Here is a 23,924-nt window from a genome sequence, read left to right on the forward strand (position 1 = left end):
CTATCTTAGTGTCTACCTGCAACATACGTTGGCAATTTTATAGCTGGAGTTTTATGTCTCTCTCAGTATTTATCATGTCACTAAGACATTTCCCAGATATTTAAATAAAACAAAAAATGAAACTAACAGGTATTATGTATTGTATTTATTTTCTCTGGCTAGGGAGCTGTGACCAGAACGTGTGCATCAATAACTTTATCATACTTTATGAATATTTTACTATATACAGAAGGCATTTTCAAGTTTTTTCCACTCAATTCACTTTATACTTGTAGCAAATTGTTAATATTAATTTTATTACTTGATATGTTAGTTATATTTTATGTAGCTAAGGGAGAGAAAACGTCATGAGGAGCAGTAAGGTAGAATATACCTTCCCAGAACAGGACCATCTGTTCTGTCTGTCTATTACAACCTCAGATTTTTCTGGGGATTGGAAAGGCAGGTGGCCAGAAATCTGTATCTCCTTTCTTTGTGGCATAGTGTTGGTCCCTGAATCACCCAATCTCTAGGTCCATGTGGAGGTGTAACTGGAGCTGCAAAGGGCTGAGAAAGGACCCATGAAGGAAACAGAGACCTATAACAGATCTTTCCTAAAAGAAAGAGTGTCTCTTTCTTTTGCCACTCCTAAGTCTTGGCTTTGCATTTTCTGAATGCAACGTTCAATGTTCAAAAGCCACAGCTCTGCCAGAAGTGTAGTTGAGGCTGACCGCTTCTTTTGTGGGTCCAAGGTTTTGCTCTGAGTGAATCTGAAAGGAAGAGATGGGGAAGGCTCAAAGAGAAAGCCTGATTCATAGTCTTTTGCTGTATTGCTTTTGCCAGGGGTTAGCACACTATGGCCTGTGGCCAGATACAGTCTGCTGCCTGTTTTCATATGGTCTGCAAGCTAGGAATGGATTTTATATTTTTAAATGTTTGGGGAAAAAAAAGAAGACTATTTTTGAAACATGAAGGTAGTATGAAATTCTAATCTACCATCCATAATAAAGTTTTATTGCACAGAGTTATGTTTATTCCTACACATGGTAGTGGCCTTCATTCTGATGGGAGCATTGAACAGTCAACAGAGACCTCAGAGCCCACAATACTGAAATATTTACTATTTGACCCTTTACAGAACAAATTTTCAATCCTTAGCCTGTACTATATATCAGTAGTAGTTTTCAACCTTTATTTTATTCATATATATATTTTTTGAGACAGAGTCTTACATGTTACCCAGGCTAGAGTGCAGTGGCGTGATCTCAGCTCACTGCAACTTCCACATCCCAAGTTCAAGTGATTCTCATGCCTCAGCCTCCTGAGTAGCTGGGATTACAGGTGCGTGCCACCATGCCTGGCTAAATTTTGTATTTTTAGTAGAGATGGGGTTTCACCACATTGCCCAGGCTGGTCTCGAACTTCTGACCTCAAGTAACCCGCCTGCCTCGCCCTCACAAAGTGCTAGGATTACATGCATGAGCCACTCTGGGCATGGCCAGTTTTCAACTTTTGTGATCTAGGACATCCTAGAAATTATTGAAGCTCTCAAAGACATTGTGTTTATGTGGGTGACAGCTATAAATATTTACTGGATTTTAAATTAAAACTGAGGAATTGTTAAATATTTATTCACTTACTTAAAAATAAAAATAAATAGATTACATATTAACATAAATACATCCTTTTAAGAAAGTATGTTATAAAATAAAAAATAATGAGTGGTACTTTTATATTTTAAGGTATCATTAATGTCTGACTTAACAGAAAATCATTGGATTCTCTGCTTCTGTATTCAATGTGTTGCAATTTATCATATCTTGTAGCCTCTGAAAAGAAGCACTTGTGAGAGAATATGAGTGGCAAAGTCAAATAATAACTTAGTATCATTATGAAAACAGCCTTTAAGTCATGGATATCTTGAAATTTTCCTGCGGAACCCAAGGGTTCTTATGCTACCACTTTTTTGTTTTTTCGTTTTTGTTTTTGTTTTGTGAGATGGAGTTTCGCTCTTGCTGCCCAGGCTGGAGTGCAATGGTGAGATCTCAGCTCACTTCAACCTCTGCCTCCCGGGTTCAAGCAATGCTCCTCCTCAGCCTCCCAAGTAGACGGGATTACAAGTGCCTGCCACCATGCCTGGCTATTGTAATTTTGGTAGAGATGGGGTTTCATCATGTTGGCCAGGCTGGTCTCAAACTCCTGACCTCAAATGATCCACCTGCTTTGGCCTCCGAAAGTGCTGGGATTACAAGCATGAGCCACAGTGCCCAGCCTGGATCATCACTGCTGTGCAGTATTTTATGGCACTTGTTTTCTCAAGAGATAAAGAAATTTTAACGTGTTCAAAATTCTTGGCTACCTGAAAGAATATTAACAATGATTTCAATTTATCCTAGGCATGCTTCCTGTGATCTCCACTAGAGAGCTTTCCAACTTTGAGCTCACCCTCAGCCCTGATGGTACAAGAGTTGGAAACCACAAGTGCTCCAACCTCCTGGATTATACTGAAGTGAAGACTCATTATGGTTTCTTGACTGATGCTACCAAAAATCCGGAAATAATTGGCGAGACATATCCTTACCAGTACAGCTTATCTATCAGAGGTTCCAATACCTTACGCTTCTACCGAAACCTGAACCTAGAGGCCTGTTTATGGGAGTTCGTTAGCTACTATGACATGTCAGAACTCCTTGCTGACTGTGGTGGCACCATTGGAACAGATGGACAGGTACAGATTTATAACATCTGAGTTTGGTCACTGGATAAACCAATTAGTTTGTTTTGTCACATAGATTTGTACTAAGTCCCAACTCGAGTTTTCCATCTTGGTGGTATAGGTCATTAGTGACAACCGGGGAACAAACAGCTGGCACGGATGATGTGAAAATCCATGTCTATTTCTGAACAGTGGGCCAGAATATATATAGTTTTTGACAATGGGCTAGAAACATTAAATCTATGTCAAAGGATGCTGTATAATTATTGCCTTAAGCTCCAAATCTACTCTGATATTATAAAAATCCAAACACTGACTTCCCTTCAAAGTATAAGCTATCGTTTTTGTGTTCATGTGTAGATGCCTGTGATGTTGTATCATGAGCCACCTAAAGTGAGGTTTTACAGTCCTGGGAGTCACTTTAATTTTTCTCCCTGTTTTCTAACTTTCCTCTCCCCTTACCTTTTACAAAGCTTCCTCTTCTTCTAGCCTCCTGTTTTACTTTCTTTTTTTCTTTCTGTTTTTCTCCTCTTCCTCTCTTTTTGATTCATTTATCATTTATTAACACAGTCAAAAGTGTTTTTATTAAACGCTTATTGTTATTTTCACTCTACAATTACTGATTCTTCTTCATACTACACAGACATTCACACATAAAATACACATACACACAAACAATTCTCACCCCTACCTCATCATCAGCAACAAAGTTGTTAAATGGTAAGGAAGCAAGATCTTCATCGGGGTTACAATAGAGAACCTAAAATATGTAGGGCATAATTTAAAACTGTTATGAGTATTTGAACTAAGAGCAGTGCTCTGTCTTACCTGGACTAAACAAGGAGTTATGTAAGTAGGTTTATGCATTGAAGTGTTGAATGGTATACAGACGATATCATGTCCCTCCAGATTGAGCTAAAGTGAGGCTGTATTTTTTGTGCTATATTCCGAAGGTGTTGACATATATAACAACCGGTAGCAAGAAAAAGCTAGATAACTAGCATGAGCTAAGCCCACAGTAAATCTGTAGACTTTGACAAGCTCAGCTGGTGTTGATATTGAATTGGACTCAGAGGTAGTGAGACGTGACCATAGTCACCTTGTCAAAAAGCAGCAATGTTTAGTAACTTGCAGGGATTGCTAAAAACGCCAACAGAAATACCAACAGAGAGGGAGTATAAGATGGTGGAAAGAATCTGGATATTGGAATCAAGGAAATGCTGACCGAAATTTGGCTCCGGTATTTTCTAGCTATATGTCTTTGACCAAGTTACTTATAAGTAACACTTATAAGTATTCATCCTGCAGATCCCTCTTTCCTCACCTGTTTTTGCCACCTGAAAGAAACATGGAAAAATAAGGATTCAATCCCCAGAAGAAAAACAAAGGCTCATATTTACAAGTCTACCTCACCCTTTTCCTTTGTAGATCAAGTATCTCTAGTTCCTTCGTGTCTTCCTTACAAAGCTGTTTTCAGTCCATTACTAAATTATTTCTATGTCCTTTCTGGTTACTTTTCTCTTGGAATCTTGCTTACATCACAGGATCTATTGCCATAAACAAAATTGGATATAGAAATAGAATTACACTGTAGTTCTCATTGCTTGTTAAAATCACTTTGCATTATTGAGCTTCTCTGTGGATCTCATGTAGTTTATAGCCTGTTTTTACCCTTAATAATGCTTTCTATCTTCTCCACAAAGTGGCAGCACTTCTCCATCCTTTATACATGTCACCCAGGGAGCCCTTTCTATCAATAATAAAAACCCTGCACTTGTTTGCTTAGGCTTTATCCTATTATATCTGTCTACTTTTTTAATGTAGCAAGGCCATTTTATTTTGAATGCAAAGCCTGCCCTCTACTGTGTTCATTCTTCAAATCGTCTTACTGTAAAATTTAGCTCAGCTATAGTGACTATACTTTGCTAGATTTTGAAAATTCCAGTTCCTGTATCAAATTATTTGTGTTCAGTATTTTTGCTAGATTTTTTAAAATTCCAGGGCCTGTATTGAATTATTCGTGTTCAGTATTTTTTTTCTTCCCATGACTCCCGCTAGCTAGAAAAGTCATTACTCTGCTTCTCTATCGAAACTGACAATGGTTCAATTCCATTAGGTGAAAATCAGCAATTGCAGGTTTTCAGTTAAGTTTTGACTGCTAGAAAAGCTAATGTTCCATAATATTAGAAGAGAGTGCAATGTAAGAATTGCAGCATAACTCAGTTCTGAATAGCTTGTGTTACCTTCTTAAGGAAGATGGCTAACTTGTATGAGTTCCTTCCGAAAGAATTCTTCTGCTTTTGCATTGTTAAAAATAAATTTAATAGCATAACCATGATGATCAATATCATGGCGATGACAAGATTCAGAGTAAGTCATTGAGATTTTAGGATCTTGTTATAAAATTATAAAATCTTCATTGTAAATGATAATACAATTTAATAAAACATATTGCTTACTCTCTTGGAGTGAAGGTTAGAGGTGTTGTTTTAGGCAAGGTTCTCCTCAGAGACAGAATAGGATGGATGGATAGATAGATAGAGGATAAGCGATTCTGTATGAGAATTGGCTCATGAGATTGTAGAGACTGAACAGTTCCATGGCAGACCATCTGCAAGCTAGAGAACCAGGGAAGCCAGTGATGTGGCCCAGTCTAAGTTCAAAAACCTGAAAACCAGCAAAGTTGAGGGTATTACTCTCCACAGTTGATACCAAAGGCCTAAGAACCCAGGTTAAGTTCCCCAGTCTAAAAGCCAGAGAACTTGGAGTTCTGCTATCCAAGGGCAGGAAAAGAAGAGTGTCCCAGTTCCAGGAGAGAGAGAGAAAGAATTCACAACAACTCTTTGAGATAAGTACTATTTTTGCCCTTTTCTTTGCCTTTTTTTTGGTATATCTAGGTCTCAGCCAATTTGGCGGAGCCTACCCACATTGCATGAGGATGAGTCCTCCTTACTCAGTCCACAGAATCAAATGCCAGTCTTGTCTGGAAACACTCTCGTGGACACACCCAGAAATAATACTTTGCCCACTATCTGGGTATCCCTTAATCTAGTAAAGCTGACACCTAAAATTAACCTTCACAGATGGCCATCCCATTTTCTTCTACCTTCTTCCTTGAGGTCAAGCTTCTACCTATCCCCTTGCTGTTGATATTCTTCTACATCCTCACCTCAACGTACACAAACATGTTATTGACACATAGGTGAGCGAGAAGAAAATAAATATTAGAGTATAAAATATTCAGCCCTCTGAGATATTGGCCTAACTTTCCTTCATTAGATTTGGCTTACAGCGAAGAGAACAAAATATCTAATAATAGTACTAAGAATAACAGTAACGACAATAATAATTGTAATAACTTATTTATTTATTGTTTACTTCGTGCCTGCCATCTTCTAAATACTCTGTATATTTCCACTCAGCCTAGCCTCACAACAACCCTTTGAGATAAGTACTATTTTTGCATCTTTTTAACAGATTAGGAAGCTGAAGCAAAGACAATTCAAATAACTAGCCCAGGTTCATGTAGCTTTTAAGCCTATGCTGTTAAACACATCATAATGCTTATCTGGGCATTAAATTGAATGTGAGTGAATGTGAGGAATGGATGTGGTCACACATACAATTGCAAGAAAGCCAGATGAACTTTTTCCTTTGTTCTTGGTACAAGTATGCTGCCTGACAGCGTTCATGAAAATACATGCCAGATTACATCAACACCCACTGTTGGTAAAACAGTACAAATCCATGCCCTAGCAACACTAGTCTACAGCTTTATTTGAATACAGGCAGATCAGTGTTGAATACAAGCATATTTCATGAGATGGCACCTGAGAAAAAGCAAACTAAATACTTGGTAAATTCTACTTTAGACTCTATTTTGGACTGTCGTGAGGGCCTTCCAGACTTTTGCATTTCAGCATTAAGAATGGGAAAAATGGACAAAAATGGAAAGCAAACCATCAACACAGACTCCATATGCTTCAGAGAAGCTTCACGGTTTTATTGACTACCCCAGTACACAGCCCCTGCAGCAAGCCAGCGCTGACCCAGGTCTGCTTGTCCTCAACAGTCCCACAGAGCCCAGGCCAAACACCTAGCAGACATTACCTGCCCTCCTCTAGTCCTTTCCCAAAGTTGGCAAGTTAGCTCAAGGTAATCACTGTGCAAACACATTTTATCAACTGGTAGTTGCTTTTGCCAGGAACAACTTGTTAGAGAATTGATTTTTTAAAAGTGTTCTTAGTAGCTAAAGCTACCACCATAAAATATTGCCATGCCCCTGCATTTTTCTTTGTAAATGAAAATCTAACACCACACTGGAAGGGTTTTCTGCCTTCTCCAACCTCCCAATTCAGATTATTCCCCTTCTTAGTTAACAGGATAGTTATCTGTTAACAGCAATGAAGTGTGATTAACTTTTATGCAGCTAGACCACATCTAGCTTCAGCTGTTATTAAAACCATATCTGATTTTGCCATTTCATTTACTTGTACATTTATTCATTAAAGCAATATTTAATGAACACCTACTCTGTGCCCGGGAACATACCAAGTACTCATGAGGACACCAGACATGAAGCTTACAGAGCAACAAAGTAGTTACGAGAGTCAGATCATCACTCATAAAAGTTAAGAATTTTACTTGCCAAGAAAAACAAATTTGGAATTTCTCTAACAATGTTTGACTCTAAAATCATTTTTAATAGTTTCTAAAATATAAACACAGATAAATAACAGGAAAAACAAAATAGAGATATATTAAATAAATGATTCCACTCCACCTTTATATGTGACACATATTTTGTAAGTAAAATTTAAAGTTGTTTGGGTACACAATAACACTTTAGATGCACAATGGTTATTAAAGCTAAATTAAGTTCTTAGAACTATTGGATAGTTTGGTAGTTTTTCTCTTGAAAGCAATTTTTAAAAATAATTAGACTGCGGATCATTTGATCTTTTAAATGCAAAATGGTTATTAAAGCTAAATGAAGTTCTTAGAACTATTCAATAGTTTGGTAGTTTTTCTCTTGAAAACAGTTTTTAAGAATAATTAAAAACTGTAGATCATTTGACCTTTTATTGTCCTGGCTAGCTGTTTTGCAACATAGCATCTTTTTTTTCCCACTGTTTTATTATAAAAATCAACATTTCATTTGTTACAATTCAACTTATTGTAATAATCAAAAAAGGGGTTTTATACAAGGTATTTTTATACAGTTTATAATTAAAGCACTTATTTTACAAAAGGAGGGAAGTGAATTAATGGACAAGGGCTGATCAAATGTTGGCCATGATAGTATAAATACATTCTTGCAAAGCACCATCGTACCAAAGTCGATGAACAAGAAACACCAGTTGACTTTAAGACAATGACGAAGATTAAAGCTTATGGGAAAAAAAATAAAGGACAAACATCTGAAAGCAGCACCAGATCCTTCACTTGCAAATAAGGCTAGTCCAGTTTAATCTTCTTGGTATCCTCTCTACTTTTTAAATGTTTTCCTTACTCTTAACTCTCCACGTGTTAGGTAAACAGTGACTGATAAAGTTGCTCAATTTGCATGAATAAGCTACAGAAATGCAACCCCAATCATAGTTTTCACTTAAAACATGAAATTATAATGTACTTATGAGAAGACATAGCATAATTTTAGAAAAGTAAACAAATTTTTTCTTAGTTGCTTTGAGGAAGAATTATGCCTCTTTTTTACTGTGTATTTGATTTAGAAATATGAAATTTTGAGGCTGGAATATACTTGAGAGGTCATTTTTCCATCCCGTTACTTTATACTTTGTACACTGATTCTCTTTTATATGTAAGCCACTCTAAATTTTTTTTGCATGATATATACTTACCCCGATGTATAGTAGAATAAACTTGACAGTGTGTTACTTTTTCCATAGTATTTGCATTTTACACTTTCCTTTTAAATATGGAATTTTAAGTATGGCTTGTCTTTGACGAAGAAACTTGAAACATCAATAAGGCATATGAAATCACTCGTATCTCGGTTTCTTTAAGATTTGACAGATGTTTCTTTCAGTATAAACAAATACCTTGAAAAGTCCTGTGATACAGGCTGAAAGAAAATTAAGCACTTTTTAAGATGACATCTAAAAGTTAGATTGATTGCATTGCACTCTGCACTTTTGAAGAAAGAAATGGGTAGGTGAACTAGATGGTCAAGGTAGCTTCATTTCTGCTCCAGTTCCTCTAGGTGGAGATTTTTAGTAGACAGAAAGGAGACCTTGTTATGGGTACTAAGAAAATGCAATGGAATGCTGATTCTGTGTCCAAAAATGATCAAACTCTAGTTTACCACATCAAATAAAATCAAATAAGAATTAGTCGAGGAGTTGTACTCTAAGTAACTTATTCATAGGAAGTGAATATTAGTAATTCCCTCCAAAATAGCATACTCAGTAACATTTGATGGACAGAATATAATATTGGAAAAAAATTATTCTTAGCACCTATGAAGTTTAATTGGAATCTATGCCTAAAGCCTAATTATTTTTTAAAAAATAATTAGCATCTATAAAGTTTAATTAGAATCTATGCCTAAAGCCTAATTATTTTTTTTAAATAATGGTTTATTAAAATCGTAAGGTAAAATATTAATCTTAAGGACCAGTGGCATATGGATTGACTTAATCACTGTCCATTCCACTGCACTTCAAAATCAATTGCTCAGTGAAGTAATAATAGCTGCCCTTAGAAACTACTGTCTCAAAGGACTTTTAATGCAAAGCACCTCTCCTGCTGGCCAGGCTAGCAGGTTATGGGGAATGCTAGTTACTATACAGCTGAGAATGAAATAACTTGCTTGATTGATGGTTCTCTTCTATATATTTTTATTAAGGATTCAGGTCATCATTTTTGTGACATGAGCAGTTTACTTTTGACTTCATAATAATGTTATAAATCATAGTTCTCATGATTTAAATTATTCGTTAACTCATGCCTATGTGGAAGGAGAACTAGACCATTAGCAGACAGCCTGATTCAAACTTCTGTGGAATGTGATCTGACCTAAGTCCTCTCTTCTTATGTAGAAGAGGCTAGTTGTATTTCTCCTACTATTGTGCAGAGCTGTTTTGAGAATTAAATATGATAACCTTTGTTAGATGGCCTTACGACTGCCTTCTTCTTTGTTTGGAGTACAATGAAGTATGACAGAATAGAAAAAAGCATGGGCCAAAAGCTGAGTTCTGATCTTGGCCGAACCATTCAGGAAGCTTAGAAAATACGGGACGTTTGCTTTCTTCCTTTGCATCTTAATTTTATCTTCTTCTCTTTCTATCTGTCATCCATTGATCCATCCAACTATCCATACATACATATATATAATTATGGTTGAGAGTGAAAATATTAAGTAGTGTTTATTGAGAAGCTAGTACAGTGTCTGAAATATGGTAACTACTCAACAAATAAATATTAGTTTATTCTCCACTATTCTCAACCCATCTGCTAAATACCAGAAGGAGAAAAGTATAAAATTCAAGGCAAAACACTTCATTTCAACTAATTATTCTTGAGATATTATAAATGTTATATGTCATTAGTAAATATATTTGCTTCTAAATCTATGTTTCATATTCTGCTAATTAAAAAAAAAGTAGCTCATAGCATCATTTTTTCATAATAGCCAAACACTGGAAACAACCCAAATGGCATGAAGTGATAAATAGATACATAAAATGTGCATACAATGGGCTGCAATTCAGTAACAGGAGAATGAAGTATTGAAACATGCTACAACATGGATGCACCTTGAAAACATTATGCTGAGTGAAAGAAATCCATCACCAAAGACCACATCTTGTATGATTCCGTTTATATGAAATGTCCAGGATAGACAAATCCATAGAGACCTAGTGGTTGCCAGGGGCTGGCTGGGAGGAGAGATTAGGAGGTGACTGCTAATAAGTACAGGCTTCCTTTTGGAGGTGATAAAAATGTTCTAAAATTGATTGTGTTTGTTGCACAACTCCCTGATTGTACTAAAAACCATTGAACTGTTTACTTTAAATAGGTGAATTATATGGTATATAAACTATATCTTCATAAAACTACTCTAAAGTAAAAAGGATTTTGTAAGTAGAGTATGCTCAAAATAATGCATGATCCTAAGCATTTCTGGTACATATACTTTGTTGCCAATGAAGGTAGTTAGTGTCAACTATTTAATTGATCCAAAATTAAGTGAAGGGAAATAGTTTTGTAAAATGCTGTCATTTCCTTTTCTCAATGATTACTCAAAATCTTCAGTTAAGTGAAAGGAGAAGATGGCTTGTAGAAAATTAGGCTCCTTTAGTTAACACTGAATCTTGTTGAGAGATGTAATTTTATTGTTTCAGGTCCTAAACCTAGTACAGTCCTATGTGACCCTGCGAGTCCCCCTGTATGTTTCCTACGTGTTCCATTCCCCCGTGGGGATAGGAGGCTGGCAGCATTTTGACTTGAAATCAGAGCTTCGTCTGACTTTTGTGTATGACACTGCCATCTTGTGGAATGATGGGATTGGCAGCCCCCCAGAGGCTGAACTTCAAGGTGAGTTAATAAGACGGAATACTCTAGTTTTGTAACCTATTTAAATTATTTAAGAGGATTTTTTTGCTTTTGCTAAAAGTAGTACAAGAAACTTTCAATATATTTTCTTTTTCTATTCTGTAATAAGTTCACCCTTTTCATCAAAAAACTCTTTAAATCATATTAGTGCTTCAAATTATTTATAACGTGATTATCAAATATAACTTTATATATTTCATGGATATTTTACTCTTGTGATCTATTTTAGGTGATTATACGTTACATAACACAACATATGTATTTTTCTGGGTTCTAGAAAATGAATAGAGGAAGCTCCAGTGAAAACAAGAAATGAACAAAAGAAAAAGTTACACATTTTATTTCTGAAAATAAGAGGTGCCTTTTAAACTCTAATACAAATTGTTGTCTGAATTCTAGTTGTGACTCTACAACTCACTAGCTGTGAGATCTCAAGCATATTGCTTAACTTTTCTGAGCCCTAATTTCCTTTGAATGATAGACAAAACTTCTAATATCTCTTTCTGATTTAAAATTCGATTCCTCTGAGACACTTTCACTGAACGTCTTTGAACTCCGATTGTGAATGCACTAGCTTGGGTTCACAAGCATTTGCAAAACTTGATTTCAACCTCCATGTTAGAATCACAGTTCAAAGTCCACAAGCATCAATATCATAAATCCGTTAGTGAGATGAGTGCCTTTTCCGTTTCAGACATATATTACTGTTCTGATTCCACAAACATTCATAAATTCATAGTGTCATGCCAGTACTACATTTTACTAGCCAGCAGGAAAAGAGTTGATTGTGCATCTTATATGTTAATCTACTCTCTTAAGCGGATTAAAATTATTTTAGAGCTATATGACGGGTAATATGATCACCCTGAATTATAATTTTAAATTATTTCAAATGCTTTAAGTCCATATCTTGTTTTAGAAGATACATATTTAAGTTAATCTTAATGAGGATTTTTCTGTGGTTCCCAACATCAACATAGGATCTCTGATTTCCTTTTGATTTTTCTGGAGCCAAATTTTATCAAACTGCTAAGTTTCTTGGGAAAGCTTCAGAGCTTTCTTTAAGTCTAGAAAATTAGGAATAATTCTGAATAACTCAAACCTATTTCTGTTTACATGTCTGAATCTCCATCATTTTGACAATTTTGTCATGTCTCTCAATTTGCAGCTTCATTTGTGTAAACTAAGACTTTTTTTAAAAACTTGTCTACTGTAATTGGTCTGTGTATTTTACAGTGACTCATGTAACTTAATAATTCATTTTGGCTTCCTTTTCTGCTTAGAAAAGAAAATGAAGATATTTCCTCCTCCATTGTTCAGAATTCTTCTGATAATACTGTTTGCTTAAAGACAAGACAAGCTTGAGCAGGTTAATTTATGGAAGGAATCTGTACATAGGGGTCTCCGGCTGCATATATTTTCATTCTGGGTACTCTCCCCATTATAGGCTCCCTCTATCCAACCAGCATGAGGATCGGTGATGAGGGGCGCTTGGCTGTGCACTTCAAAACAGAGGCTCAGTTCCATGGCTTATTCGTGTTGTCACATCCCGGTAAGCCCTGCTACCTTTTAACAGCCACTCCCCACACAACAAGGAGATAGATTCTCCTTTTTCACACATTTCAGCATGCTTCCCTGTTACCTTTGAAGCCCTTAATTCAAATGAATTGTACATGTGCGATTATCTCCATGAGGGCTTGATAATTCTTCAGCTTCATCTCAGAATCCACAAAATTATCATTATGCAGACTTTCAGAGAAAATGCAAAATAATTAGAGTAAAATTAAAAGGACACCCTATTGAGTTCATATTAAGCAAAGTTTTCCTTAGATAAAAAGCATAGGAATAATGATTTCTTTCTCTGCTTTGCTTCCATTGTACAAATTGAATTGCAGATATTCATTCAGCAAGCACTTCTCTGTTCACAGCTTTTTCCTAGGTACTATGAGAAACCCTTTTAATAGGGTCAGAAGAGGTACTTCACTTTCGTATTTAGGTTTTGGACGTTGTTAATTATGTTTAATAAGTATTGGCTATGCAATTTAACTGTGATGCACTGTGCTTTGAATATCAATAAGGCAGTCGTCAATAAAATCCCACATCTAACTTCATTTTTTTAAATAAAGGACATTTCATTAGAAAGAGCTTATTTTTTGACTCTCCATGTTACTAAACTGGTAACAGTTACTAAACAAGTAACATGGAGAGTGAAATAAAAAATAAGCTATTTTTCTGCCAACTTATGTTAGAATGGGAAAGGGAAAATAGTTCACTCAACATCTTTATATCCTTTCTTTTTGTAGGCTTGAACCCTAATAAAAGAGAGAATAGGGCTGACTAATTAGGAAGAGAAAGAAGCCTCATTGTACTTTTATGAAACTGAGCTACAAGAAAGAAAGAATTCAAAAAATCATTTTGCTTTATTGCATTTGACAGTTCTGGAAAATAAGGATTTTCTGGTCTATACAGTTCTTGCTACATGTCTACCTTTCTAATAAACTGAATCCTTGTTTAACCATGATTGCAGGCAATCTAAGTAAAATTAGACTCCGTTCATAAACTGGGTTTGCCCAGCTGTGTGGATACTAATAGAACTATTTTAAGTTCAGCTCATAGCTTCAGTGCAATAAATGCATTACATCACCCTTTATTGTGCTGCTCTGACTCCCAGAAAGTAGATCTGAACAGTTTTAGCATTTCTGTACAATTATCTTTTGACAGAACTATAGAGCAGAAACAGAAGTAGGAATCAGAAAGTCATGTCCTAGCTGTGTGATCTTTGGAAAGTCACATAGTCAGTCACAGCCCAGTTTCTTCATCAGCCAAAGGAGGATAATTATACCAGCCATGACTGCTTTGCAGCCTTCTCATAAAAATAGAAGCAAATAATGTATGATAGGGTATTTTGAAAATGCTAAACTGTTATGCACTCTTTTAATTGAACCACTATATCATTATTAACGTTTCCTAGCATCCTTTACAAGCTCAGTGATCATGTCAGCGGATCATCCGGGCCTGACATTTTCCCTCCGCCTCATAAGGAGTGAACCAACCTATAACCAGCCAGTACAGCAGTGGAGCTTTGTCTCTGACTTTGCCGTAAGTGATTAAGACTCTTATTGATTTTCTTTTTCTGCTGCCATCCGATTACACCTCGGATTTTTAAATGTAATGTGTCAATGTCTTCTCCTCAAAGGTACGTGACTACTCCGGGACCTATACAGTGAAGCTGCTGCCATGCACTGCCCCATCGCATCAGGAATACAGCCTGCCAGTCACCTGCAACCCCAGAGAGCCTGTCACCTTTGACCTTGACATCCGATTCCAACAGGTGCAGCTTATAGAGTTACTATCTCGTGACTTGCAGAATCCCACTTTGTTTTACATTGATTAATTTTTTAAAAAAGTATCCACACATGAATGACTTTAATTCTTGCATGGTGTAAAGAAAAGAAATCAGTTAAGGAAGCAAGGGAGAAAAGAAGGAGGAAAGATTTGCCCTTTATCTGTTGTTAGCACAGGATGTAAAATTCAGAGTTTAATGTATGCAATGGTTTTTTTTTTTATGATTTTATCTTGTCTCCTCCTGAAGTTTTTTGTCTTGGACATTTGAGAATTTTTGCGTTTCTTTTCTTGTTCTTCTCTAAAGAGAATGAAATCCTGTGGCCCAAACCACCTCAAAGTACCTAACTGCCATTATGCATTATAAGAAATGTGATGGCATCTTTTTTTCAAGAACTTATACTATTGGCCTTCTACTGACAAAATGATATTTACAAGTCCTTCATATACCCCAATAAACCAGTGGAAATGAGCTCAAGCAAATCTATTTAGTCCCATTCAAAAAATAACTTAACCCCACCAGTTTTTCCTTTTCAAGGACGAAAACAATGTTACAACTCTCTTAAGTTGGCTTGGTAGGGCATGAAAACTGCAGTGCGGTGTTTACTGTTCTATGGTCACCGTATGGTGAATGTACCTATCTGTGAGCGGTATGTCTGTGCACCATCAGAACCACCAATGCATAAAAGGACTTTTACATTTGGTTTTAGGTCAGTGATCCAGTGGCCGCTGAGTTTAGCTTGAACACCCAAATGTACCTGCTCTCTAAGAAGAGTCTCTGGTTGTCTGATGGCTCCATGGGATTCGGGCAAGAGAGTGATGTTGCTTTTGCAGAAGGTATCACTTTACAAATGAGAGGGATACTGTTTAGCATGTATGCGTTTTGTGCTTTACTTTTTGGGGATTGTGTTTGGGGAAATTATAGCTTCTTTTATGGTTTTGAGAATGTAACTGAGTATTTACCCACTCTGGCTGGTCTGGGAAGTCATTGCAATTGTGTATATGTTACTGGGTATCTTTTTATTCTGAGGAAGCTAATCTCTAGGTGTCTTACCTAAATGACTTTTGGAACAAGTCTAGATGATTTTCTTGAATTTTTTTTTCAACTTGTATAAACTTAAATGCTGCAGCTACATGAGACTGTAAATGCTTCTCAGGCAAAGACTGCCTGCCTTGTTCCATGGTATATATTCGGCACCTAGAAAAATACCTGGCATACATGGTAGGGATTCAATAATAGTTATGAAATAAATAATTGAACACCAGGTGATTTCATTAAGCCCTCTTTCAAAAGCAAATAAAGTTAATTAGGCTTTTTATTGATTCTTTCTTAGTGTTATTCTATATTGTATCAGTATTCATCGTACCAACTTATTTATATAAACTGGACTTGAACCACAGTGGGATATTATTAATGTCAAAGTATAGGCCAGACCTTTGAAATTATTCCCACTAGTGGCTGAGCACCTGAGATTCAGTAAACCTTCAGTCCCCTGTGGTCAGTCTGCAAAGTGGTCTTACTGGGAAGACCCGTAAAGTCTTCCCTGGGAATGCACCAGATCTTCAAACACACGAACAGGCCTTCAATATTTGATAGTAGATGCGGGTGGGAAGGAAATAATCTCTGTGTCCTCGCTGTCATTACCTGTTCACAGTGTCACATTGATATACCTTATCACATCACAGGAATAACATTTCCACGTCTCTATTTCAGGTGATATAATTTATGGTCGTGTTATGGTGGATCCTGTCCAGAACCTGGGTGACTCCTTTTTCTGCAGCATTGAGAAGGTGTTTCTATGCACTGGAGCTGATGGCTATGTTCCCAAGTATAGTCCAACGAATGCAGAATACGGCTGCTTAGCCGACTCTCCTTCAATCTTATATAGATTTAAAATTGTGGTAAGTGCTTTGACCCAATGAGCTAGATCAATTTTTCCAAGTTCAGCCTGCTTGTCTTATATTTAAAAACAAGACTGGGCAAAATGGCCACACGGTAGTCCCAGTACTTTGGGAGGCCAAGGTGGAAGGATCACTTGTAGCCAGCATTTCAAGACCAGCCTGGGCAACATAGTGAGACCTCATCTCTACAAAAAATTTAAAAAATTAGCCAGGTATCGTGGCACATGCCTGGAGTCCCAGCTACTTGGGAGGCTGAGGTTGGAAGATTCCTTAAGTCAGGAAGTTCCATCTATGACCACGCTACTGCACTCTAGCCTGGGTGACAAAGAAGGTCCCTGTCTCTTAAGAAAATAAAAAAATAGGCCGGGCGCAGTGGCTCATGCCTGTAATCCCAGCACTTTGGAAGGCCGAGGTGGGTGGATCACGAGGTCAAGAGATTGAGACCATCCTGGTCAACATGGTGAAACCCCATCTCTGCTAAAAAAAAATACAAAAATTAGCTGGGTGTGGTGGCGCACACCTGCAGTCCCAGCTACTTGGGAGGCTAAGGCAGGAGAATTGCTTGAACCCGGGAGGCGGAGGCTGCGGTGAGCCAAGATCGTGCCACTGCACTCCAGCCTGGTGCCTGGCAACAAAGCAAGACTCTGTCTCAAAAAAAAAAGAAAGAAAGAAAAGGAAAAAATTTTTTAAATTATAATTTTTATTAAACCAAATGGTGATATTTTATATTAATTTGTACTTGCTCAAAACAAATAGGGAAGCATTCTGTCCTTGCAAAAGCTGGCATTATCTACAGCAATCACCACTTTCCTTACTGCCTAAAGGACAAAGCTCAGCCAGAGACACAAGCTACCAGTTTTGGAAATGTCCTATTTAATGCCAAACTAGCAGTGGATGACCCTGAAGCTATTCTCTTAGTGAATCAGCCTGGATCTGATGGATTTAAAGTCGACTCAACACCCCTCTTTCAGGTAGGCCAGAAACGAGCTCATTTGTAATAGCTATGTACCCACGTGCAAGCTACCAAACATTGATATGCCTCAGATGTCTCAAATGTAAATAGCAGTAATAGTAATAATGCACTTAGTTAATGGGAACATTGAACAAGATATGGCATATAAACCACATAGCCCCATACTGGGCCTGGTGAGTATGCCATCAACCCAGCTGTTATTATTTTTGTTAGCAATACATGTGATTTTCATAGCTTTTATCACTTTTATTAATGTATTCATATTATTTTAAGACTATGGAAAATGAAGAGTCTTATTTCTCCCAGAATATATATCTGTGTCTGACAGTTGAGTAATCTGCTTTTCTTATTCAAAACTTCCTTCCTGCTGACTTTTCATGAACATCTTAATTAGGGTGATCTTGTGTGAACAGCTAAACTCAGAAAAGCAATTGTGCACCGCTCCTCTCTCAAAGATTTTGGAAACCAAGATACAAACTCCTGACTCAGGGATCAAAGGTGGAGGGATACACAGGCAGCCACCACAACACTGAGCAGACAAATGTCACAAATTTCAAGATGTGCTTACACTGTAAATCCCTGTGGGAACAAGTGCACCCTTTAGGATATTGACTGAAAATTATCCCGACAGGATATCCTGGAGAAATGTGTTATTTTCATTCAGCTTAAGGAAGGAATCTTAAGAAAGCATGTTTGTTATTCTGAATCTTTTCAAACAATAATTTGAAGTATGATATGTTTTATTTTTATTCTTGCCATTCAATCCCAAAGCATCTGACTTCTCTAAATCCTGCATGCTTCAACGACTTATCAGAAAATCCATCCTTTTCCAAAGCCCAAGAAAAGCTTGAAAATTGATTTTTTTGCCTATGGTCTTATAAGCAATAAGCTGCAAAACATGGTGAAAAGAGTCCTGAGGTTCAGAAGGTTTGAGCTGTAGTCTCTCCTCTGCCACTAACTGGTTGAGTAACATCGGGCAACTCACTTAACTGCTGCATACTTTTATTTACTCATTTTTTAAATGAATAAACTAGACTGTAAAATCTATTAATACTTCTTTAGAACTCTCCCATTCTATGACAACAAGTACCCAATATTCACTCCCTTAAGTGTTGCATGGAATGTATCATAGAGTACTTTGCACAGCAACTTACACTTAGTACTCAGTCAAAAATATTAGGTAAGTTGATTCTGCAGACTAAAATAAATCATCATTTATTAATATCTCTGCCATAAATTTCTCTTGCAAAGAGTCGTGAATTAGGTTGACATGATATCTAGTATATCCTAACAAATAGAGCTGTGCTTTCTAGGTTGCTCTGGGCCGAGAATGGTACATACATACGATCTATACAGTGAGATCAAAAGATAATGCCAATCGAGGTATTGGCAAGAGAAGCGTGGAGTATCATTCTCTGGTGAGTCAAGGAAAGCCCCAAGCCACCACCAACAGCCGGAAGAAGAGAGAGATCAGGAGCACACCCTCGCTGGCCTGGGAGATTGGTGCTGAAAACAATCTGGGAACAAACATCCAGCACATTGCCCTGGACCGCACCAAGAGGCAGATCCCCCACGGGAAAGTACCTCTGGATGGCATCCTTCCCCGGGAGCTCAACAGCCCCAGCTCTGCAGTCAGCCTGGTCACTGTGGTGGGAGGTATCGCTGTAGGGTTACTCACTATCTGCCTCACTGTCATTGCAGTACTGATGTGCAGGGGCAAGGAAAGTTTCAGGGGGAAGGATGCCCCAAAAGGCTCCAGCAGCAGCGAGCCCATGGTGCCCCCACAGGACCATCACAATGACAGCTCAGAAGTTTGATGACATCACACAGGTAGAATGCAACCTTTTCCTTAAGTGCCTAAGAAAAGACCACAATGGAACCCTAAATACTTCTGGTAAACCTTAGAGAATGGAGGACATCTGTGACAAAGCTGCTCAGAGAACATGAGTGTACTAATGTACTTTGATTTGAATTCTTCATACTCTTTTATGCATCAAAGGACAAATTAAGACATCTTTCCTCTTGCCCAGAAGGCAGCAACGGTGTACTCACATGTACACAGAGCCATGGATAGATGGTGTGGAATGTACTCCTCATTTTAGACATATTCTCTATGCAGTGGAGATAAACCTATTAAAAGGTGCTAACAGACTCTCTTACAAGTGTAAGAGGAGTCTATTGTCACTATGTTAGTGTGAACGTTGAAGGTGCAATTATCACATTGTTTATTCATTGTATAACAGATTATTACTAGAAAGGTTTTCATTGCTAGTCTGGAAAAATGGTGAACACAGTGTTTATTATGACAAGTTTTCAAATAGGTGAAGACAGCATAGAATTATGACCGGGGTGGCTCAACCCACAAATCAACTGATCTACTACTTAGGACACAGTGGAAGGAAAGACAGAGGGAAGGAAGTTCACCCACTTGAATTTGAATTGCTTCTCATTCTCCTCAGACTCTCCTTGTTTTATTTGCCTATTTAATTTTAAATTAAACCAAAGAATATGTTAATTCTGGAAGAGATTTTTAAGAGAGACGGCTCTGTTTTGGCATGTAGTGAGTAACAGTAGAGCTCTTGTGTGGTAATATACCTTACTGGTGCTGAACATTTGTGGGAAATTAGAGGGTTGGTGACTTTTTGGTGATGAAGAAATGCCACAGTTAAGTCACTACAAGACAATGTTCTTTAAGAACGGAGGCTAGATGTTTGCAGTATTGAACCCATAAAGGATAATGAGAAACATTATTACAGATGGTGAAGGGAGAAAGTGGTATTTATTAATATAATGTGTATAATCAGAGTGCCTCTTATACATACTTAATAGAATAAAGGAACATTTTGACAGATGACAGATGAGGTTATCCCTCAGAGTAGCATAATCACACAATAACATTTAGAACTTAAATTGGCCACGGGACATTTTATTAGCTTTCTATGCAGCATCTGGTCCAAACAATGGGAATCTCTGCAACTGTCATTCCAGAAATCGTACTGGAGGTGGCCAGAATCATTGATCATATTCTTCTTTGATTCAAGAAGATGTCACTCTGGCATCCCCAGTTCAGTGAACTGGTGCAATGTAATCCCTCTCAGTATTTAAAAATATAACTTGTAACAGTGCTTATCATTCACCTCACAAAGCCAGGGAACTTAAGTGAGCTTGCTTGGCAAGCCTCCCATTGCCTTTCTGCATCAATGTGTTTTTTACCAACTAGCAGAAATTTTGCTCAGAAAGGGAAAACTTCAGTATCTTAATGAGCTGTTTTCCGTAAGCTAATAAACATGTTTCAAAGAAAAATAAGGTCAGGAGAAAAAGAATAATGCCTAAAGATTATCCTTCAAATGCTGGCTAGAATCCCCTTTCACTTCTAGCTATAAACTGGCTACATTGGACAGCTTTGCCACTGCAGATTTTTAAAAGGCAAACTTCTCAGATCAGATGTGCACATCTTACTTTGGTGCCTGTATCAACCATTTCTTGATCAAGATAAAGAAGTGACACTCTTACTGAGAGAGAGGAAACATGTCTGACAGTTGCCTTTCTTCTTTTAGGCCGCTCTGAACTTCATATCCAGTCTTTTAAAAAATAGATTGTAGTATCCTTTCATTGGAGAATTTACAAATGTCACCTACATTTCAAAAGTCCCACTAACGGCTTATACAAACAAAGGTACTGTGTAGCCTAGGAGTTTATTTACCAAGATAAATAGTGGTAATGTCTTAATCATCCCCCTTTCCTTTGCTTTACCTTCTGGCAGATGCTTAACTACTATTTTGGCTACCTCATAATTTGTATGGGAATGAACATGAATTAGGGAGCTTCAAACAGTGCATGGACTTTTCACTACTTACCATTGGGTTCAACTGATGTAGACTGTTAGATCAAGTATACTCAATCAGCTTGCTGATATTTCAGTAGTTAAGAGCTTCTGAGCCTATCATGCAATTTTGGAGTGTGTGTCAATGAATATAGTGATCGGCGAAGCATTACTATAGAAGTCTGTTTTGAGCCTTTGGGGCAGGCTGGTTTTATATCAAATTTCACTCCTCAATGCATATCAGGCTACTGTACATAAATTGGAGAGCTTATAAAATGCAGAACATTTCTATCCTATCCTACCAAATAAAAATGTATCCTTCTCTGTCCATCTGTTCTCTACTCTCTCCTCCCTTTTTTTCCTTCCCTTTATTTCCTTGAAAAAAGAAAGTCTGTGGGAAACAGGCAGATACAGCTTTTTAAAGTATAAAGTGCTTGGAATTTTGCATCATTTTCTTAATATCTATTTACTAAATATGTAATTTAATATACATTAATTATCTTTTGAAACTTTTTAGTGGGAAGAATAAGATAATTTTTTTTGTTAAATAATATCGACCCTTATTTTTAGCATTTTGTCTTTAGAGAACTATTCTGGTACTATCAGAACAAATACATAAAATAACTTCCCATAGAGAACAGGGTATAGCAATAATAGCTCCTTAACACTCAGTGGCTTCTGACTCTCATCAAGGTCTTGTTGATATTATATAGCAAAAATGGAACCAAAAATAAATACTATACTAGTAGCTCTCCTAAGCATATAAATCATAAGGCATTGACATGTGTATTTTAATGATGATTTTATCTGTTCCCGTTTTTGTCCTTAGTTAACATTTACTGATGCTCATCTAGGATCAGCTATTCTGAGAGACTGCATAGAAACCAAGCTCCACTTCTTGTCCTTGGGCAGGTTATAACTGAATGCAGCTCTTTATTTGGACTAACGTGTCAGGATTTGCATTAGATTCTCTCCTGAACCAAAAACACAACAGTCCTATCTGTAAACCACAATTTAAAAATCTTTCTAGAATAACAACAGCAGAGTCCACTCTTGTTTATCTGAAAGAGCCCTGCATGTTATGGATCATCTTGATGACAGATTTATACAAAATGATTCAAACCGGTAACTTTATAAAATTGACCTTTGCAAACCCACACAGGGGAGGGCCCTGCAGAGCTGTGGGTGGCACTGCATATTCTTTTACTCTTGTGAAAGATAGGCCCACTTTATTCCAAGAATAACATGTAGCACATAAACTCTTCTTCCAGTTCGTTAGCAGCATTAGCACCTTCTGAAGTCCACCCTCTCAGAAGAATCCACAATGTTTGAACAATATGCGTAAAGGTCAGCTAGCATCCTGCTGCCAAGCCACTGTATAGCATTTGTGATGAGAAGGACCAACTCTAGGCTCAGTATGGAGCGATTTAGTTCTGTAAGCAGCAAAAGAGCTTTTTTTTTTTTTTTTTTTTGAGATGGAGTCTTGCTCTGTCACCAGGCTGGAGTGCAGTGGCACAATCTCGGCTCACTGCAACCTCTGCCTCCTGGGTTCAAGCAATTCTTCCACCTCAGCCTCCCGAGTAGCTGGGACCACAGGCGCGTGCCACCACGCCCGGCTAATTTTTTTTTTTTTGTCTTTTTAGTAGAGACAGGGTTTCACCATGTTGGCCAGGATGGTCTCAATCTCTTGACCTCATGATCCGCCCACCTTAGCCTCCCAAAGTGCTGGGATTACAGGCGTAAGCCACTGCGCCTGGCCCAAAAGAGCTTCTTTATCAAGTCATCTTACCTCTAACTCTTTTCCAGTGTGCCAACTCCAAAGTCAATATTAAAAATGTAAATGGACCTGTGTAAATATCACAGAGAGATTTTCCTTATTCATCTCAATGCTGAGAATTAAAATAGTCCCAGGTTGAAAATTATTAAAATACCAATAATAGAGCTAAATATAATGACATTTAGATTTTAAAAGTTGAAAATTTTATTTCTGCTTTTTGAAAACACTTACTTAATATTGACTTGGAAGCCAATTCAGTCCTTTAATAAGTAAAGAAAAAAATGTTTAAAAATGTAAATGTCTTACAAATTTGAAATTTTTATAATTGTATTAATCAGAAAAGAAGCAGTTACTATTCTTTGAAACTTGTGTTTCTAGACATGACAGCAGTAAGAAAAGGATGAGAGCAAGTGTCTTCACTAAGTGTACGGCAAATAAATGGGACCCAAATGTTCAACCAGTTCAGTTTACCAAGGTTCAGAAATATGTAATTTAGGAGGAAATTATAAATACCATTGCTATCACAGCCACACATATACACACATAGATATAAAAATAACCAAACATCTAATTTCTAGGAAAGAGATAACGCTGAAGGCATAGTTTTAACTGAAATAGTTCATATGAAGTTTTACAAAAAGGTCAGCAGAAAGCTCATTTATGAAAACACTATTGTGGGAGCATCCTTAACATAGCTCAGAGGTTAATATATTTCCTGGAGATATTTTCCTAGAATTGACTGCCGTATTGCACAGTCATAACATACAATGTTTACGGAAACATTATATGTAGGTTCAAATTATCCCTTAATGTCTATTTCTCCTCTTTTCCATAG

At 37.1% G+C, this 23,924-nt stretch overlaps 1 protein-coding gene across 1 annotated transcript in view; it reads left to right on the forward strand.

Annotated features, from left to right (window-relative positions):
- The window catches only part of FREM2 (FRAS1 related extracellular matrix 2), a 183,090-nt gene extending 160,330 nt beyond the window's left edge, over positions 1-22,760 (forward strand). Inside the window, exons 16-24 of the mRNA XM_032294524.1 lie at positions 2,376-2,707; positions 11,062-11,254; positions 12,720-12,824; positions 14,244-14,371; positions 14,469-14,603; positions 15,325-15,451; positions 16,329-16,516; positions 17,341-17,487; positions 18,803-22,760. Coding sequence (XP_032150415.1) covers positions 2,376-2,707; positions 11,062-11,254; positions 12,720-12,824; positions 14,244-14,371; positions 14,469-14,603; positions 15,325-15,451; positions 16,329-16,516; positions 17,341-17,487; positions 18,803-19,306 — 1,859 coding nt within the window. The 3' untranslated portion in view covers positions 19,307-22,760. The remainder of the gene's footprint in view (positions 1-2,375; positions 2,708-11,061; positions 11,255-12,719; positions 12,825-14,243; positions 14,372-14,468; positions 14,604-15,324; positions 15,452-16,328; positions 16,517-17,340; positions 17,488-18,802) is intronic.
- The last annotated feature ends 1,164 nt before the right edge of the window (positions 22,761-23,924 follow it).

The sequence above is a fragment of the Sapajus apella genome, unplaced genomic scaffold (genome assembly GCF_009761245.1).
Source record: "Sapajus apella isolate SASKATOON/1434 unplaced genomic scaffold, GSC_monkey_1.0 scaffold32, whole genome shotgun sequence".
Classification (NCBI taxonomy): Eukaryota; Metazoa; Chordata; class Mammalia; order Primates; family Cebidae; genus Sapajus; species Sapajus apella.